Here is a 19,634-nt window from a genome sequence, read left to right on the forward strand (position 1 = left end):
AGACAAGCTCTGAATGGAAGGAGTGCCTGTCGGTTCAGGTGGCATTATTCAAGGTTGCTGTGCTCCCAAGTTCCCTCTCCAGCCAGGGTAGCTGCTTTTCACCCAGGGTCTAGTGAGGGGATTCTGTATAAAGGCCCCAGGCAACCCTTTACTGACATGCAAAATAAGATGGAAACCTTTATTGTTGGAAGCTGCTGAGATTTTAGGCTTATTTGGGTCGCACACAGCTTCAATCTGGCCTCATACATGTCTCATGATGCTTTGAGGGGTAGAACAAAAGTCCCTAAGACACTGCAAGGCCCTGCAATTCCTGGACCTAAATGTCAGCTTCATCATGTATCGTATTTCCTCTCCTTTTCTCCTCTTCATTCAAACAGGCCTTCTTTCAGTCCCTCAGAGGCAGCAAGCTCCAGTCAACCACAGGCTCCTTGTACAGGCTGTTCCCTCTGCCCAGAACATTCTCCTCTACCCTCCGTCACGCCCCTCCCTCCCCACATGCCTGGCTAATTTCTGTCTGTCCTCATGGTCTCCCCAGGTTTCATGGCAAGGTGCATCCTTTAGAGAGCTCATCACAACTCCATGCTTTCCTGTGCTGCTTTTTATTTCAAAAATGCTTCCACCCACCCGTCTGCACAGTTCACAAGAATAGTTTGCCAGTCTTTGTTTACTCACTGTCGCTAACCCTTGGCACACTCTTTGGCACATGAATAGGTACTCAAAAATACTAGTTAAATAAGTAATTGAGTCAACTCATTGTAGTGATTATGGGATGGGATTTAGAACCAGACTTCTTAGATTAGAATCCCACCTGTCATTTATTTGTTGGATGACCTTGAGTAAAATTAAACTCTGCCTTAGTTTCCGCATTTCACAGGGTGGTTGTGAAGATCAAATGGATTAAGACAAATGTGCGGTTTACTTATTGTCTCTAGTCTCCAAGCCGTCCTTCCACATAGTGTTCTGTAGGCCAGTAGTTTTCTCACCACCTTTTCCAGACTTCCTCACCCGGTGGCTACAGTTACACCTAGCCAGTTGGAGCCCCAGAAGAAGCCTCAAGAGAGAGGGACAGGAGAGAAGGGACTTCTCTCCAGGGTCATTTACTGTCTGCAGCGTGGCAGCTGTGAAGGCTAATGAAACAGCCTCCATCTCCCTTGAGCCCTCCCAGCACCCATCCTGCCTGTTTCCTCAGTACTAATCCTGTTGGCTGTGTCCCTCTCCCGGGTCCCAGCATCAGCCTCCCCCCACAGCCTCTCCAAGGTCTGTGCTCCAGCTGGCTGGTGCCCCCCACACTCATGGTGATCCCTCTCAGTAGTGATCCAAGTACCAGCTGTGTGGGGTCCCTCCTTAGAGCACCTAGATCCCGATAACCCAGCCTTTCCCTTTTGCTCCCCCTGCTCCAGGGATGCTGGCTGTACCCTATAGTTATTCATATCTGGGCAACTTCAGAGCCCCCTCCTGAAAACCTACTGGGTTCATGGGTGACTCCTGACTGGGCCTTAACTGATACGGTATCTAAAGCACTTGGAACAATATCAGGCACACACCAAGCACTAAGTGAGTGTTAAGCCCCATATTTGTCTAAGTAGGAGAAAAACATTATTCTAACATTATTGCCTGATAGAATTCTGGGAAGGGTGTGGTGTGTCTGGCATCCATTGAGGACAGCACAAATTCCACGGTGCAGGAAGACCATCTTCAGGGGAACCTCCGACCCAGGCCCATAACCAGCGCTTGAATACAGCCGCCCAGGCATGACTTAAAGCAAAGGATGACACAGTTTCCATAGCATTAGCAATTTTTTATTTTTCCTTTTTTGTTGCATAGGAAATGCAGTACTTGCTTCCAGTAATTGTATTGTAATGTGAGAAGGTGGTAGCACTAATGGTTGAATACAAGAGTTAAACTAATCCACACCAGCTCAAAAACCTGTGGAGATTTAGTTGAATAAGAATGGACGCCCACAGTGATTCTCAACCAATTACAAATTTTCACAGAACACAGTAAAACTAAAAGGCTAACTATGAGAGTCAATACAAGTAATCTAGAGGCACAGGGGGCCCGGCTCATAAAACCAGATGCCAAACCAAGTTATTAACACGGGACTGTTTGGTTTCACAACAGATCTCTTATCATTGGAAATGTTCAACCCCTTCCCCACCAATTTGAAATGTAAAACCGAGGTATCTGGAATGGACAGATTTCCAAGGGTGGCAGGAAAAGTCCTCAGTGTCCTTTGCTGTGGGTAAGAGGCCAGGGCTGTGGGGCAGGGGGAGCCTGTATCCTTTGAAAAGCTGCTTTAAGGACCTCCCAGAACCTGATGAGCTCTGGCTCTAGGTCTGCTGAGTATCGCAGTGGTGACCCGGCCAAGCGCCTCTGCTGGGCAGAGGGGCTGCCCTGGGACCAGGGAGAGAGACTAGATAGAGACCAGGGATAGAGGGTGGCAGCGCTCTCAAACCTCTATCCCTAGGTAGCCAGTGGCCTTGAGACCATGGGTTGAAATGTAAAAAAAAAAAAAAAAAAAAGGGCTAATTTTTGGACTACTACTAAAATAATAATAAAAAATATAAAATAACAAATAGAATCAATGGGGAAAACAGCTTCTGTCATTTTGAGAAGCTGAGCATCAAAACACCAGGTACAACAGCACAATCTGTTGGACATGATCTGTCCTTAGAACCTTCATGAAGATACAAAAGCCCACACAGCAGGTTCTGGAGACTGTTTTCCACCAGGAAGGTGCTCCAGCTGGATTAGAGGTGGCGTTCCAACCACACATCCTGGTGGCCCAGTCACACTTTGGAAAGTACACCTTTCGAATTAAACAGTGCACGGAGCCCGCGTGTGAACCTGGTGATGCAGGCATACAGGCGGGCCCTGCCCCGACACCCTGCGCTCATTGCGTTCAGCTGCAGGTGGTTACCCTGATCTTTCTGACCATTTCCGGTGTCTGGTCCCCCTGACTCCCTGATCTGGTTTTGTAACCCATCAGGGCAGAAAATGCAGATGGGTGGTGGTTTAGGGGAGAAAAAGAGATGAAATTTAGTTAATTTGGAAAGTAGTTTCAAATTTAGACCAAAAAACTATATTTAAAAAATCCCGTGTTAATAGCAAATTTCTTTTTTTCTATGAATCGGGCCCAAAGTTTGTACAGAGTTTTATTTTTGAAGAAAATATTGTAACTGTGCATGAAACTAAATAGCCAAGTGATTTCTCAAAGATTTTTTTTTCATTTTTTTTCTTTTCACATGAGGAAGTCTGGTGCGAAGACGGCTCAAGCATGGGTACCTGGCTGAACCTTGTCCATCAGGAAAACCCTTCAGGATCGCATAGCTCCAGGTGAGGGTCAAGAAAAACGTCCCTCTCCTAGAAATGTTCTCAGAGTGTCTTTGTAGGAGAGTTCTTGAAATTCAAACGGTGGTTTTTAGACAAAAGTCTTGCCAGGGCCTGATTTCTGAAATCAAACACCCATGCTTGTCCCCTAGGAAAGAAAAAGAAAACAAAAAAACAAAAACAAAAACAAAACACAAGTAATACTGAATTTAAGTAAATGTATACCTCCAAAATACTGAAAACAGTCGAAATCAAGAAAAGACAGAATTTGCGTTCTCAGTGAAATACCTTTAAACCTAGCTGACAAGAACCAAGTCAGAAAAAAAGACTAACGTAACTTTGAGTAATATTCATACAGCTCACTAAGCATTATGGAATAGCATGCATTAATAGTGTACGGTTATTTTACATCACCTATGCCAGAAGGGCCTGACTGACAGACAGTGAAGGCTACCGGTGTAGAAAAATCTTACTTCAGAAGAGCAATATAATACAGATTTCACAGGCACTACATTTTAATATATCAGGTATTATGCTGGTTTTCTTATAATTCTTTCTGTCCTAAAGCTGGCATTATAACAATGACCAAAAAGGCAAGGATTGAAGTAAACGGAAAGTAGATACCAAAGTTGATATAGTTTTTTCTTCAGATAGATTAGTGCATAGTTCTCATGCAGATAAACACTGCTATGCATTTACACTGTTGGAAAGCAGAGTGAATTGAGCCCAAGTTGTCACATTTGTGTAAATCATTTTGTCAGCCTGTAATAGCACCATGTAATGGATTTGCATTAAACATTAAATTGATTTCAGAATTGGTGACACAGTATTCACTACAGTTAAGTGCTATGGAATAGCTTCAATGTTACCTGCTATATATCAAAGCAATTTTCATCCCACCGCTTTTTTATTGGGAAAAAATGAAAGGAAAACATACACGACACTAATTAGACGAATGCACAGCCTTGGACGTGGAGAAGGCAGAGCGGGTTTACTGTCAGACAGTAAATACATGCATTGACTTCAGGACGAAGCGGGCCTCGGAAGCCGATTTGAATGAAAGCTCTGCGGCGGGCAGTGCGGCTTTCTGAGACCGTCCGAGGACAGATCTCGGAGGGTGGTGGTGAGGTGCCACTGAAGCTCTCCTTACCTTACCATGCCAGTGTGTTTTAGATTTGTTCTGTGGAGGCCTGCTACCAGGGAAAGCAAAAGGAAAAAAAGAAGAAAGAAAGAAAGACTGAGATAGAGATAGAAAGAGAGAGAGAGAGAGAAAGGAACCACCATCACCACCACCACCACCACCACCATGGACAGAAAAGATATTTCCAGAGACGTGATACAAAGTACATTAAATGACAGTCTTAGAAATCCCTCCCCCCCGCAAAAAAAAAAAATCACATGGAAGAAGTGTTTTTCTTAATCCAGATTTCGTCAATACTTTGTGACACTGTTACTACAGAATGCGAAGCATATGGGGATAAAGGGTTGAAAAGACCAGCGTGTGGAGATGGGTGTTGCATATTCCCCGGGGGCTGACTGGGTGCCATGATTCTGGGAAGTCTGGGTTCCTCTCCGCTTGGACAGTCGGAGAGGGGAGCATACAAGCGTGGGGAAGTGTACCTGCTGGCTCGCCCAGCAGCCCACGCCTGGCTGGGGGTGGGGTGGGGAGAAGCTGACGCTGAATATAACTAACTGTTCGTGCCAGGATGTAAAGAAATGGAAGCATCAGTTTGAACCTCCAAGGGAAGAGAAAGGCTCTGGGATGGAGAGAGTGGCCTTAGGGAGAGGGCCTCTTGCCTGTGAGTGATCAGAAAAGGAGCATTTTAGTGGTGGGGGATGGGCCAGAAGTAAAAAGTATATAGGAAAATGATAAGATTTAGTGTTTGTGCCTCTGACTTCAGATCCCTAAGGAAAAAACATGGAGAGTGACTTGAGGAACTTATTTTTGCCAATATTTTTAATGCCGTTTGACGGAAGAGAAAAAATTCAAATGTGTCTAAGAATCTAGGGCTGGGCCTTCAAATGCTGCTAGCGCTCAGCCTGTCAGTCTACACGCCCCAGGTACCCAACTTCCTCAAACTTCTCCGCTTGGCTTCTACCCTCAAAAGGCGAACACTTGGGTGGTTGGTGTTTCTTTTTTTCCTGCTTGATCGCCATTGAACTACAGTTTCCTGCTGCCTTCTGGACAATGAAACATGAACAAAAATGTAACTTAGTGTATTTAATACTTAACCCCTGTTCGTTATCACCCTAGACTGCCTCCCTAATGTTTTAAAGCCTTTAAAACATTTTTTTTCCTGCAAATCTGTTCAGAGTTCCCTAATTTTAGCTTCATCAAACTTAATACAACAAAATACCTTCAAAAATACAGCATACCTGTAACGTCCATTTACAATGGTTTTTCAGTAGACCTATACTTCTCAAGCATAGGAATATGCTATACCATTGAGAGAAAAAAATAACTGTATTTAAATACTTACAAAAAAAAGGAAACAGGAAAGTTTTAAACTTAAATCCAGTTCCCAAAGGGGGCGTGGGGGAGAAAGAAAAGCAATTCTATGAACGCTGCCTTTATAAAGAACAATTGGAAGTTTCACTAGGCTAATTTTGACAGAAATTTTCCTCATTTAAACAACATTACAAAAGTCCTGCATTATAAAATAGGGTAGAATAAATCAGTGTAATCAATAAAACTATACAACAATACAAATTACATATCTTCTGAGTGGGCAGTTTATTCTCTCTCTTTGCAGTCATGACTACAACATGCTCACTAAAAACAACTAAAACTGCCCAAACTATTGCTTAGTTTGTTTTGTTTTAAAAAAAGGGTGCAATTTTACTGTATATACAACCAATTTACTGGTAATACCTTGGCTTATCGCAAGGTTCTGACAAAATGTTTGTCTAGGCTTTTTCCCTTCACTGTGAAGCACTGAAAGCTGCGATTTTTTCTTTTTTTTCCTTTTTTCTTTTTTTTTTTAGTGCACATATGTCATAATAAAGTAATGCCCAGCTAAGTGCTATAGGGGAAGGCAAAGTATGCTGGCTGGCTATAGGAAGTGACACCATATACTGACAATCACACCATACAAGAGCGCCAAACGACTATTCAACCACTTATCAGACACATATGAAAATCCAAAATGTTTTATTTTATTTTTTTTTCCTTAAATAGAGATAACCAGTAAACAATTTTCAGAACTTGGAAGTTTAAAAACGTGCATATAAAAATGGGCATTATATACTTTTTATTGAATGTGGATTGACTGCAGTCTGCTAAGAAAAATGGGGTGTGGGAGCTGAAGAAAAAGGAAGTTGTCTTTTTTTTTTTAAGGCTTGCTTGTGAAAGGAACAGTTGTAAAAACAAAATTGCTTGAAGCAGGGTCAGCTTAGTGCTTCACAGTTTGACTGCTTCTCTAAGAGGAGCCCTTCCTGCGCACGTGCATTCAAAAATCACAAAAAAGGTACAAAGACAAACACCTAAAACACACTGCATCAAGTGCAGCACCGACTTTGGTCAAATAAAAAAAATAAAGGAAAAACGAATCATCGCTAAGCTTCTCTACACGATATAAGCAGGTATTGCATATTTTCATATATCTGGGGGCGGGGGGGGGGAATAAAGGAAGACTCCAAATAAATTGTAAAATGCAGCAACATCCAAAACACTGATATTCTAAGCATCTACAGATCTCAGAATAGCACGGCCACTGACCACAGAGGACAATAAAGACCTACTCCTACCTGCGGAACGACTACCTTCCTACTTAGTTCTAGATGCTGAAACTGACAATGGCTGACATAAAAGTCACATTTACAAAAAAGTGTCTCCAAATGCTTGACTAGGGAAAAACCCCTTTCCATAGAGGAGCATGTGCAACAATTCCACAAATAATCGCTATCCAGGGCAAGGCACATTGATATGGAATTTTTGTTTTCGTGCAAATTAAGGAAAAAAAACAAAACAAAACAACATTGTCTGGGGGGAAAGATGAGGAGCAAAGTGTCTTCCCAAGAATTTCAGTTACTTGATTGTATAGGACAGCAGTAGAGCCCTTCTGAAGGGCTGGAAACATAGTTTAAAGGCAAGTGCCTAGAGGAGGGATTACAATATTGTGTCTTAATGCACTCTACTTTATGCTACATTAACTATATAAAAATTAGTTACTAACACTAGAACATGCAGAGACTTTCTCTGATCAGCAGGGCTCGCCAACCAGAACGTATATATATGTATAGTATAGGAAATCTCGAAGTTGCATGGGAAGCAAAGGGGTGCTTCACTGTCTGGTAGAAAAATCACTTGCACTTTTTTTTGTTATTTTTTTCCTATTTTTTGTCTTTTTTTTTTTTACATAAGATACAGGACATTTGGGGGTGCAAACTTTTTTCCCTAACAAGTACCCTTGATCTGAGTGGGCACCAGCATTTGTGTCAGTATTGGTTTCATTATTATTATTATTATTATTATTATTATCATTATTATTTTTTCCCCATAGCCCAGTTCAGGGGTGCAAAGGTCTTTAAAATTTCTGGACAATCTCTGGTACAATGAAGTGTCTGATAATTGATAAATCCTATGTTGTCGGACACATGTAAATTTTTTCAGAATTGGCATAATCCATTATAGTGACTTCTAGCTTATAAAATTAACAGATACCATGATTTCATTTTAGTTATGTGCTTTGATAACAGAAAATAATTAATTAGCATTTAATGTAGTTAACATATTGTGGTAAAAGCACCATTAGATTTGTTTTTTTGTTTTTTTTTAAATTTTCCTTCAGTTTTTAAAGGGATACAAGTTTAACAATAAAAAACATAAAAAGCAAAAATAGCTCCCCTTTTTTCTTGCAAGGCTGTTTTTTACCCCGATAATTTAGAGTCCTGGGGTGGAAGGACTTGAAAAACAAAAATAGAATTTTCAACAATCTCTATCTTACAAAGATATTTAGCTATCCAATGAAATTGCACTTTACTCAATTCAAAATTCGATTGTTTTGATTGATTCCTGTCAGTTTCTGTCAAAACAGACCATCTTCCCCATTTCCATGTGAATTTGTGTCATTGTTGAAATTGTTGAAAAAATGTTTTTTTCTCAATGTAAGTGCAGCATTTCAAAACTTTTAAAAAACTGAATAGTAGTAGTAGTAGTTTGCCATTTTCGGAATCGCTCTGCAACGTGAGTGGGTTCACTGTCCTTGAGGGCCACGTTATAGATTGAACTGCTGACCGCTGAACCAAACCAAGCCAAAAGAAAAAATAAAAAAGGAACATAACTGCATTTTCTTTTTCCAATATGTTACAGAAAAACATTGCCCTTTGACTGTCCCGTCAGTTATATATTGCAGATCTCAGCTACTACAAAAGATTTAGTTCTCCATGTGCCTCTTGATTGCTCAAGGAGGTTCACACCTGTGTGGGTAAATTCATGAAATACTGTGAAACAGCTAGGCTCCGTAAGGAAAGTGTGTTACAGCGGAAGTCAGTGAGCAAGGGGGCAGATCTCCTCCAGCCACATCATCTAATGCTCACGCTACCACGAAAACACTTCAAATATTACAAAGCCCAGCCATTTCCAGCACCATATGAGAAAATTACAACAGTCCCTAGAGTAGTTTAAAAAAAAAATCCCAAAAGGTTATGGCCTTTGCTGTTTGACCATAATGCTTGCTGTTTCCATGTACAAGTTGATTTGATTCTCCCCTTCCACTGACAGTGAAGTTGTAACCGCGCTGGGTTGAGGATGCGTCCATGTTACAGAGTTGAGAAGGGGTCAGGTGGTCTGTCTGGTGGATGGTGGGACGCTGAGACTTTTATCCCAGGTACCAGGACTGGAAGAGAAGAGAAAAAGTGCAATTAGTGGCATAATTTAGGAAATAAGATATTTAGAAGTTGTCCTTCCAATTATGAAATCAGGTCTATGGTAGGGATAATAGGGGGATTTGCAGGGAACAGTAAAGGAATGACCGNCCCTTCCACTGACAGTGAAGTTGTAACCGCGCTGGGTTGAGGATGCGTCCATGTTACAGAGTTGAGAAGGGGTCAGGTGGTCTGTCTGGTGGATGGTGGGACGCTGAGACTTTTATCCCAGGTACCAGGACTGGAAGAGAAGAGAAAAAGTGCAATTAGTGGCATAATTTAGGAAATGAGATATTTAGAAGTTGTCCTTCCAATTATGAAATCAGGTCTATGGTAGGGATCATAGGGGGATTTGCAGGGAACAGTAAAGGAATGACCGACGGCAGGGAATTTTGAGACACTGACACTGATGTTACCCCTCTAAAATTGCAATTCAGTGTCTTCATTGGCGGTTGGTAGCATTCTGAGTGTGCCTTACAAAACGAAGCGCGCGTGTCCGCTTGAAATACATTACAGGCTTTATTTAGAGTTTGGCAAGGACTGCTGTAGGAGGGCAGGAAACGGGAGCATCTTGTTCTTCAGTGAATCTTCAGGGCCCGGTGCAGTGCCTACAATGGCCGGTTCTCGACAAGGAAGAGTGAACTGAATGAAGAACGGGTGAGGGGAGAGGTGTCACGTGCTAGAGTCGACTTTGATGATTTTCACAGCATTCCTGTTCAATAAGATGTAGGCCCTGAGGATGTGATAGCCACGTTCTCTTAAGGGGCACCGATAGTTAACAGTGATATAAGAATAATGGACTCCTTTACGAACCCCTGTGTTCCCTGCTGCATTATCTGCAACAGCCAAGACATGGGAGCAACCCGAGAACCTATCAATAGAGAAGTCGATGAAAAAGCAGTGGTATGTATATACAATGGAATATTGGTCGGACATAAAAAGAGTGAAATCTCACCACTTCTGACAGTGGAGATGGACCTAGACAGTGTAAAGCGCAGTGAAATTAAGTCAGTCAGAGACAAATAACACATGATTTCACTCACATGTGCAATCTAAAGAATAAACTAAGTGAACAGACAAAATTGAAACAAACTCATAGACATAGAGAGCAGACCGGTGGGTGCCAGAGGGGAGGGGGTTGGGGCGCTGGGTGAAGAAGCTGAAGGAAGTAAGAAGTACAAATTGGTAGTTACAAAACAGTCACAGGATGTGAAGTACAGCTTAGGCATATAGTTGATAATATTGTAATAACTATGGATGGTGCCAGGCGGGTACTGGAAATACCGGGGGAACACTTTGTAAAGCATATGACTGTCTCACCATTATGCTGTGCTCCTGGAACCAATACAAAACACTATAGAAGGTAAACTGTAATTGCAAAAAAAGAAGAAGAAGAAGAAGAATAGTGATACAAGAATAAGTAAAGTGGAAAAAGTAGGTACCAAGAGTCCCGGCCCGTTTTGGACAAGTCACAGTGTCTCTCGTATATGTTTTCTTATATGTGCGTGTGGTAGATTTTAGGATGTAAAAGACTCCTTTTCAGCTCAACATTTCTAAAACAATGTTTTCAAAAATGACATCTAATAATCAAGTGGTAGCAACATTTCACCCTATTAGCTGCCCTGATGTGCCAAGGGAAAAAGCCCTTGTTCATGTTTTTGCTCATTCAAAAGTTATTTAGAGCCTTCCATATGCCTGCTGGGCCCAGTTCACATTTCCTTTCATAAATCTTAGGTAGTTAGTTTGGGGCAATGGTCCGGTTATACCTCAATTTATATGCTGGCATAGCTTTCTCTGTTTACTAAACAAAGTGACCAATTATGGTTTAATATCAGAGTCAGTTTCTCAAGTGAAATAAAAAGGTACATGGCTTTGCCAACGTTTCTCTAGAGATACACCGTCAAACCTACCACATTTATCATTATTCACAGAAAAATCATCAACTTCTAGCAAAAGTGAATGCTTCTAAAATCTGTGAGTTGACGGTACCCAGAAGGGGTTACCCTTGGGTTGATTCAGTCCATGAAGACTCACTCTTATGCTAGAGATTCAGTTAGGTTAGGTAAGGGCTCATTTGGTCCCTGGGATAAATGGCAAAATGATACTACCTGGAGGTGGGTGTAAGATTTCCTGGTCACAGAAGCCACCTTTGATTTCCAGAGGACTTGAAAATACCTAAACTTAAACCAAAAACTGCTCATCTTGTATACTTTTCAGATGTTATTCTTTGACCACACGCTCTGAAGAAGACAATAAAGTGTCTTGTGTCCTGAAAGGAAATCATCCTGGAACAGGCGCACGGCCTAAATCTAACTGGACAAAAGAAAGAAGGAGAAGAAGAGAGAGGAAGCAAACTCCAAACTGTATTTTTAGCAGGCCTTCTGAAGAGCTGAGTCCAATCCGCCTGAGAGCCGAGTTCTCTCTTTAACGACACTGTCTCAAACTTTGGGCGTCACGAATAACGCGTACAATTTCGGTTTTCACACTTCCTAAAGCAGTTGTGAAATTTCGGACTTAAATCTGACAATGCGTTGGTCGTTCTTGAAGCAAAGGCCTGGGGACCCAGTGAGTCAGCAGGGGGAGCAGTTTTCCATACAACAGCTTCTGGACACAACCTCAGCGCACTACAAAAATCTGCAGTGCCTCTGCACTTCTCTTAAAAAGCAAAGCAGAAAAAAAAAAGTTTCTTCACACATCTTACTATTCAGTGTGCCTTGCCGACAAGGTTACCCCAGAGCAGCTCTGTAATCCTTCACTGAAATAGGCTTTATTGATTGCTCTGGTCTATTGTTCTCTTTTCAAGTCCCCCAAGTTCAAGTTCATCCTGGTGTTACATCATGTCTGGTTGCTAAGAGCAACCAGACAGACCCAGACGTGACTATCATTAGCAAGAAACCCTCTGCTCTCCTCCCACCAACCTTCCAGTGGCTCTGACGTAGCAGGCCCACTGCAAACACATTGAAGTATTTATTCTGCCTAATTTATGACCTACACAGCAAGCAAGACCCCCACTCCAAAAACCAACACTGTTGTATATTTAATTAATCTGTCTTTCTCTGGCACTTGGGAAAGTTAGACAAAGGACTAATTATTGTGTTTCACTCTCCACACTTTTCTTTGGGGGGGGGTGAATATTTGCATGGGAAAGAAAACTACAAGGCCCAGCAGCGGCCCCCCTCCCTCCCCTTTTTCTTTTTGCCCTATTGACATTTCATGAAATACTTTAGCTGCTTAAGGGAATTAGGAAAAAAAACGCGATGTGAATGTTACTCCTTTTGAGTTGGTATTCAGTAACACAAATCAACTCATGACATGTTTAAATTTAAATGCTAACCACACACTCTCAGAGTTACTTTAAAGGTTAGTTTTTAATCAATAGAAGTTGCTGACTCCGGGTTTTTGAGCTGCGCACTGCAGCTCTTGGGCTTTTGTCTAACGTTAAAGCTTTCAAACTTTTTTTTCCTGAGATGATTTTAGCAATGATTTGCAGACACAGAACGCTATTGTGCTCAGACCAGCAACATGTCAATAGAGGAGTGAGTGACCCTGGGGTGGGGCGTCAATATGACTCCTGAAGGCTGGGGTTGGGGGTCTTTAATAACCCGTGAAAAAACTTAATTAACCCTTTCAGGCCCAAACCAAAACCTATTCTTATTCTTTTTCACTCCTGTAGTTTGACCATTAGTACTTATTTCACCACCACACTAATCTTCATGACTATTAACCCAGCTACTTGACCAAAGCTTCCCAGAATGGGAAACCAGTTGGTTAGGGGAACCACACAGAGAATTTTTTAATGAGGTCTCTTTGATTAAATCATTAATTTGCAGAGATGACAGATAAGCAGTAATAATAATAATAAATATTCATCCACTCCACCGAATTTTCTCATGATCAGTTTGCTGCTGAAGACACTCCTGATTCTACTTTAATGAGTGTAGCAATTGTACATTTATAAGCCATTCAATTTCTGTAAGCTTGCATGATTGGGAAAACCCATTTTTCTCTTGTGATAGCTTCTTAGGAAATTCATTATGTAAGCTGTGCAAGTTTGAAAACATTCCTTGAAGAACAATTCTGAGCACTTTCTTCTTGGGTCATACAAGACAAACATAAAAGCAATCTGAGATTGTTACATTGTGGGGGCTGAGTCACGTATCACTAAGAAAATGTTGCCGCATTAAACAAAATTCATTTATGGAGAGTCAAAAAATTGTCTTCAGCCATTTACTGACATAAGCTTAGGTTTCTGCCTTCCTACTTTATAGCCCCTTAACCTAACCTGCTGTATCCAGATGGACTACAAAGGATTCTCTGTCCCTTATCTGTAGTGACTTCCAATATTACAATACAATATAGGAGGATGTTATCTCGATACACTTACATTAAGGAAGTAAACACAGGGCTTTGATCTATTTTTTTCCTCGGTGACATTCAGCTACAGTTGTTTCGGAGGTCCATAAATCCACACTCCCACAAAGGCTCTAGTTAAGCAAAATTGCGCTGTTGCATTCACAATATCTACAGTTTGGGATGTGCTGGCGGGGAGGGAAGGGGATAATTGTCCTCTGCCGGTGTTCAAGGTGAAACATCAAAAGAAATCTGCAGTCCAGGACCAGAGCTCAGCTTTCCTTTTCTCCAGTCAAATGAAGAAGTAATCTCATCAGGTTGGAAAGTGCTGACTAAGGATTTAATAAAGTGCCTGCAGATGTGGCGTCTCTAAGGTATTCAACTCATGTAATGCAAAACAGCTCCACGCTGAATGTGCTTATAAAATTTCATTTAACCATTGCAGCACGACTTTTTTTTTCCCCCACCATTCTCTAAGGAGTTTTATCACACTTCCCGCCCCTTAATTTACAGCTCCATGGAAGTTTGAAACCCATTCTGCCCGGATCCTGGAATACTCACAGTAGTCAGGTTTTTATGAATCATAAACAAAAATCTGTCCTGCTGCCTCTGAAACAGGAAGCCTGAAATGGCAGTAGGTACCTTTGACAGTGGCTGTCACTTTCCTTTCTTGTGACACATGGGGAGCAATTAGGAAACTGAGGCTATTTTCCACACTTCGGTTGGGAGGTTGCCGAAGAGCTGGCTGAGGACTCAACTCCGTAGTAACAACAAACATTCAGATAACAACTTTTTAAAAGGCCTGTTGTAAACCCTTTTCACTCAGAGGGCCGGATGTATATTTTAGCAAGAAAAGAAAAGGAAATACAAGACTGTTTGAGATAGCTATATTTCACTTTAACCAAAAAAAAAAAAAAAAGGAGAGGGTGCTTTGGGTGGGGGTGGGGGATGGGAAGGACAGGACAGATTGTGACGCAGCAGACTCTGTTTTTCAAATTAAAAAGTTAAACAAAAGACCTCAAGGGCAAAGTTGAACACTGCGGAAGGAGGTTGTTAATGTGGAATTCAGAACTGGGTGTGACGCTTCGCTTTCTTCTCCAGGCAAAGGTGGGTTATTTAAGGACATTCACACACAGAAAGGACCTGAGAGGCCTGTGCCCCCACCCTCCCAGCAGGCCTGACTCTCCACCAGCCACCGAAACACATGCTGCCAAACAAATCTGCATGGGCTGGGGTCAACATTTTGACTTCTCTCATGAGGAGCCGCAATGCAGTTAGTCAGTCCTGGCTTCCTGCTCTTGTCTGGATGAGCTCAAGTCCACTGTTTAGTCCAAATGAGTTGTCCTTGGAAAATCAGCCTGAGGCCTGGTCGTCTCCCCTGCCTCCTTCCAATACCACATAAGTGAGCAGGGCCCCTGAGTGCACTTCCAGCTTCTCATACCAACATACACCACTTTGGAGCATTATTTGCCCCAACTCATTCAACAAGTACTAGGTGCCTGCTGTGTGCTCCGTGCTGTGTATGTAATACACTATGGGGAGATGAGGGTACAATGAATACGGTACTTGCTCTTATGGAGCTGTTGTTTAGAAAGAAGGTGTTGGATTTCGCACTTCTGTGCCCTGCATGGTACCAGGTATCCTGCTTTTCTCACAAACTTACAGGTAGGAACTTTATAAACTTATGTTGATGGATGAGGCTAAGGATCCAGTGTCTGAGGGACCTACGACTGACTCCTATTTTTTCCATTGACTAGTTGTGTGACTTCAACTAGCTGTGTGACCCTCAACCCAGAGAACTGTTGTGAGGACCATTCTGCACCACGTGAGAGGAACAAAGTTTTTTTTTTTACACTGGTTTCTTCTTTAAAAGGTGACATGCTGTACACAGGTGTCAGTTATTGATATTGTCAGGCCCAGGCTTTGATCTCTGCAGTCATTTTTCTTGTCTGATTTTGTTAATTAAAGAAGGTCTGTTTTCAATAATGCTAAACCAAGACTTGTTTATTGTACAGGAAACTATTAAAATGTTAATGGGCTGTGATTGGCCAGGTTTACCTTTGTGGCCTTATCTTTTCACCGCTTGTACTCAACACTTGTGCTGTGTTAAACCTCTTCCAGATCCCCCAAAGCCAAATGCCTTCACCCTGCTGGGCCTTGGCTGTACCCCTCTCCTTGGCTTCGTTAACACTTGCAAGTCCTGTCTTTCTCAGACTAGCAGTCCCTTCTTCCAAGGGGTCATTCCCTAGACCCTTTGTCCCAAGGTTCACCTCTGTCACAGTCACTGAACTGTAATCACCTGTTTCCCTTCCCAAGAAAACCACCTTCGTGCACGTGGCATCCCCGGGCTCTTGCCCCGTGGCTGGCACTGTATAGGCACTTAATAAACACTGTCGACTAAGGAAAGGAAGGAAGAAACCAGCTGTCTCCGGGGCTCCCAATGCCTGGGGTCAGTTACCCTGACAAAGCCTTCAGATGGATGATTTCCAGCACAGCTCTGCCACCTCTGCGCTCATGCCACATGTCCCTGTCTCCCCAAATGACAGGCGCTCTCCCGAGAGAGACACAGGTTTCCACAAGCCGCCCCAGGCAGTTCCGACTGAAGAGCTGTTGCAGCGGGGCCCACTGTGACCCACTGCGTCGGTAGCATGTGCGATGGTTTTGTAACATGGACTGCTGCCTACTTACTACAAGCACCGAGGAGTTGTCCAAACCACCACTCCCTGGAGAGTGACCGTGCTATTCCCGGCCAAGACCTCCGTTTGGTTCAAACCTCAAGACGGGAAAACACTAATCTTTTTTTACCCAGTAAGCCATCCAGCACCTCCAGACCTTGAGAGCACACACACAATCCAATTATTCTGACTGTTGTTCCAAAGTCTGCCTCTTTCACTGTATTCCAACTTCCCTAGTGTAGGCCTCACCATCCATCAAGTACATTTTTTTTTTGGTCTCCCTTTCTATGTTCATCAAATGTAAACCAAAGACTTCTGAATTCAGAATTGCTCTCTGGCCCACACACACTCGCTCTGCAGACCAACTGGAGGGCTGTATGCATAGTGGTGGAAGCCAGGGCTCTGCAGTTCCGGTTAACAAAACCCCGCCACTTCACGAGTACACTGTTACGTACTAGTTGTGAAACGATCCTGGGCTAGTGAGTTAGCACTCCCGAGTCTCAGTTTTAGACCTGGTGAAATGGAGATAACAACTTTATCAGGTTTCGTCTGGATTCAATAAGCTCATATTTGGATAGTGGCAAGTTTAGAAAACCAGGAAGCCAGAGTAGGTGGGTTCTCCAACTTTAAAAAGTATGTGCACAAGGCCCAAAGTATACAGGAGACCTAGGGACGACCAGTTCTCTTGGAAAGTAATCACTCAACAAGCTGCCATTCTCATATTTAATGATATAATTTCTTAGTTAAAAGTAGCAGCTACGTCAGCTCCATTCCCCCCAGTTGCAAGAGAAAGTTCTTGAGAAAATAAAAATCTGTCTTTAATTGCGGCATTAGAATCAGAGTGGCGAAACCAACCACACAAAAGGAGTTGGCTGGAGTTTATGAAAGGCATTTGGGCCCTCGCCCCTTGCAAGGCGAAACTGCACGCCTTGGACGTGGGGTGAGGGGGAGAGGGGAGGGGCGAGGCAGGGAGTAGTCAGGCAACCAAGTGGGACAGAAACAATCCTATTTTGGTTTTTGTTAGTGAATGGCATACTACATAGATCAGAGACTTCTTATAAAATACAAACCCCCACTGTACACAAAGCACAGGAAAATGTGAGGAAAAAAGGGAAAAACTAAAAGCAGCTTAGGGTGTGTTAACGCTGCTATTCTGTCAGCTTAAAGAGTATTTTATGCTTGATCAACAGCTCTTTTTTATTGTGCTTTTCTTTCATTCATTCAAGACATCAAAGCGGCACCACCAGTGTACCTGCCCTTCTGGAGCCGCTGTGAGGGGTTCTAATGAAGCCCGACTCTGGGAGCCCGAGCCCCCCGTGGACACGGCAGTTCAAAGGGAAGATTTCAACAATGATTACATTTTGTAAATCTTTTTATGAAAGAGACAGCTTATTTCCTGCTTTTTCATGAAAAATAGATTCTATCCATTAAAGTGAGCCCGCGCCACGGAAGCTGCTTGAGATCTGAGGTGCAGCGTGGAGGCCGAGGGGACGGCACGACGCCCGAGGAAATCGTCTGGGGCCCCTGGGTGCTTGGCCCTGACCAAGGGCACTGCCGGATTCTCTGGGTGGAGCCCAGACGGAGCGCTGGGTGGCTTTGCCACGGAAGAACGCAGTGACCAGGCAGGTTTCCAGGCTTGCTTTTCGCTAGGGCCCTGCGTTTATTATTTGTTCTTTTTTCCCCCGTATTTTTTGATTCCACAAAGTCCAACCAAATATCAGAAGGTATCAGGTGACCCTTTTTATTGCACAAAAGGTAAGATGAAAGATTGTGGTTACAGATTCATTAAGTGCTGTATTTTAATGCCCTGAAATGGGACAAACCCTTTTCCATATGGGAAGTTAGCCATAAAAAAAAGTTGCCTCTGGTCTGAAGATACAATACGGGCTTTATTATTGGCGAATGTCTGCCCCAAAGGCAAAAATGAAAAAGGCAGCCTAGCCCTTTGTAATTTTTGATTTTCAACATTAAAATAATCTTTCCGTTAGTCTTTCTTTTTAGTTTTTTGGCAGCAGGGAGAATTGAAGGGAGCAGGGAAGGAAGAGAATATGATCTCCTAGGGAGCCATGAAGTGAAGAAAAATGCATGTTTCCTGCACATCAGATTCCAATTTTAATTAAATGCCTGTTGTCTAACAAGTGCAGACAGTCACACTTGGGGCTGGCCCAATGGTGGCCCAGGGAGGTAAGCTTTCTTGTTTAAGAAGGGAGGCGTGGGAGTGGAGGTCGGAGCTCAGCAAAGCGTGGCCACATTATAATAACCATTCCACCAACTGCTGCCCCACGCCCGCTCTTCCCCCGGAGCTGAAAAGCTCTTTCTAAACATGACTCAGGTTCACAGCAAATCTATTGTGTAGGTTTAACATTCAGATAGTACAGGCAGGTAGATAAAGCCAGGTAAGGAGAAAAATAATATTAAAGTGAAAAGTCCAGTCCTTTCAAAAATTCTCCCAGAGACACCCTGCAATAGAATGACAGGAGGTCTGGTACTCTGCCAGAAACGAATTCCCAAACTAACCTTCTCAGCCAAGGAGCCCTTCAGGCATTGGATGGCATCTGCCACCTTTGGACATCTGCACCCCAGCTGGCGCCTCCCTGGCCAGCCCTGAGCACAGGTCTCTTTGCCTTTTACCCTTTTGATCCTCCCTCTGCTCGCTGTCTGGGGTCCTTCCTCCTGTCCCTTCCAGTCCCATTTCCTGCCTCCCCCCACTCCTCGGGCCAGCCTCCCTCCCCACCTGTGTTTGAGCCACCTGCAGGAATCAGGGCAGACCCCTACGCTCTCAGAGGCCACACAAACCAACGGTCTTCCCTCCTCCATTCATCACAGTAAGAAAGGAAGGGAAGAGGAACGCACTCAACTGCAACCACAACCAGCCCACTCAGCGGCTGGAATGGAAGGCCTCTGTCCTGAGTCAAAGAAACGCGGCACAGAGGCCGAGTGTGGACAGGGCGAGGAGGAAGTTGTAGAATCTTTGTTTTCAGATTCACGAGAAAAGAGAGAGTAGAGTGGAACTACACTCTCAACTTGGCCCTGGGCTGTGAGTGAGGGCCCTGGTTCACATCCCAGCTTGGTCCCTGGCTGCCCTGGGAACTAGGCACCCCACAAGGCTGCTGTGACATGCACTAGAAACACCCCATGTCTAAGCTTTCACTCCCTGCCAGGAGCACCTGCTTTTTTATTTTACTGGTTCCAGGAGTCATCCTCATCTCGTTCACAGTGTGGATGTAATACTGGCAGGGTAAAACTGTTCACATCCCTCACCGAGGTCCGAGTAAGCTTGACCATGGTACAAGTCAGAGACCTAGATTCTTGTCTGTGTCACTTCTGGGGTCCAGATGAACTTATCTTCAAAACAGGCTTCAGTATATACCAGTTATCACAGCATTTGGGAGAGGAAATTTATATTAAAAGACA

The 19,634-nt window shown here is 43.2% G+C and overlaps 1 protein-coding gene across 5 annotated transcripts in view; it reads right to left on the reverse strand.

Annotated features, from left to right (window-relative positions):
- Nucleotides 1–1,783: 1,783 nt before the first annotated feature.
- NFIA (nuclear factor I A) overlaps nucleotides 1,784–19,634 on the reverse strand; it is a 373,630-nt gene continuing 355,779 nt past the window's right edge. For 4 of the 5 annotated variants that reach the window (XM_037043745.1, XM_037043736.1, XM_037043766.1 and 1 more), the window contains exon 11: nucleotides 9,333–9,436. In XM_037043745.1, the coding sequence (XP_036899640.1) occupies nucleotides 9,419–9,436 (18 nt within the window). In that variant the 3' untranslated portion in view covers nucleotides 9,333–9,418. Of the gene's footprint in view, nucleotides 9,040–9,308; nucleotides 9,437–19,634 lie in introns of those variants that run through there. The other variant, XR_005066092.1, reaches the window with a different exon arrangement.

Source organism: Sturnira hondurensis, unplaced genomic scaffold, assembly GCF_014824575.4.
Source record: "Sturnira hondurensis isolate 20B ecotype Veracruz unplaced genomic scaffold, ASM1482457v3 Scaffold0000648, whole genome shotgun sequence".
Classification (NCBI taxonomy): Eukaryota; Metazoa; Chordata; class Mammalia; order Chiroptera; family Phyllostomidae; genus Sturnira; species Sturnira hondurensis.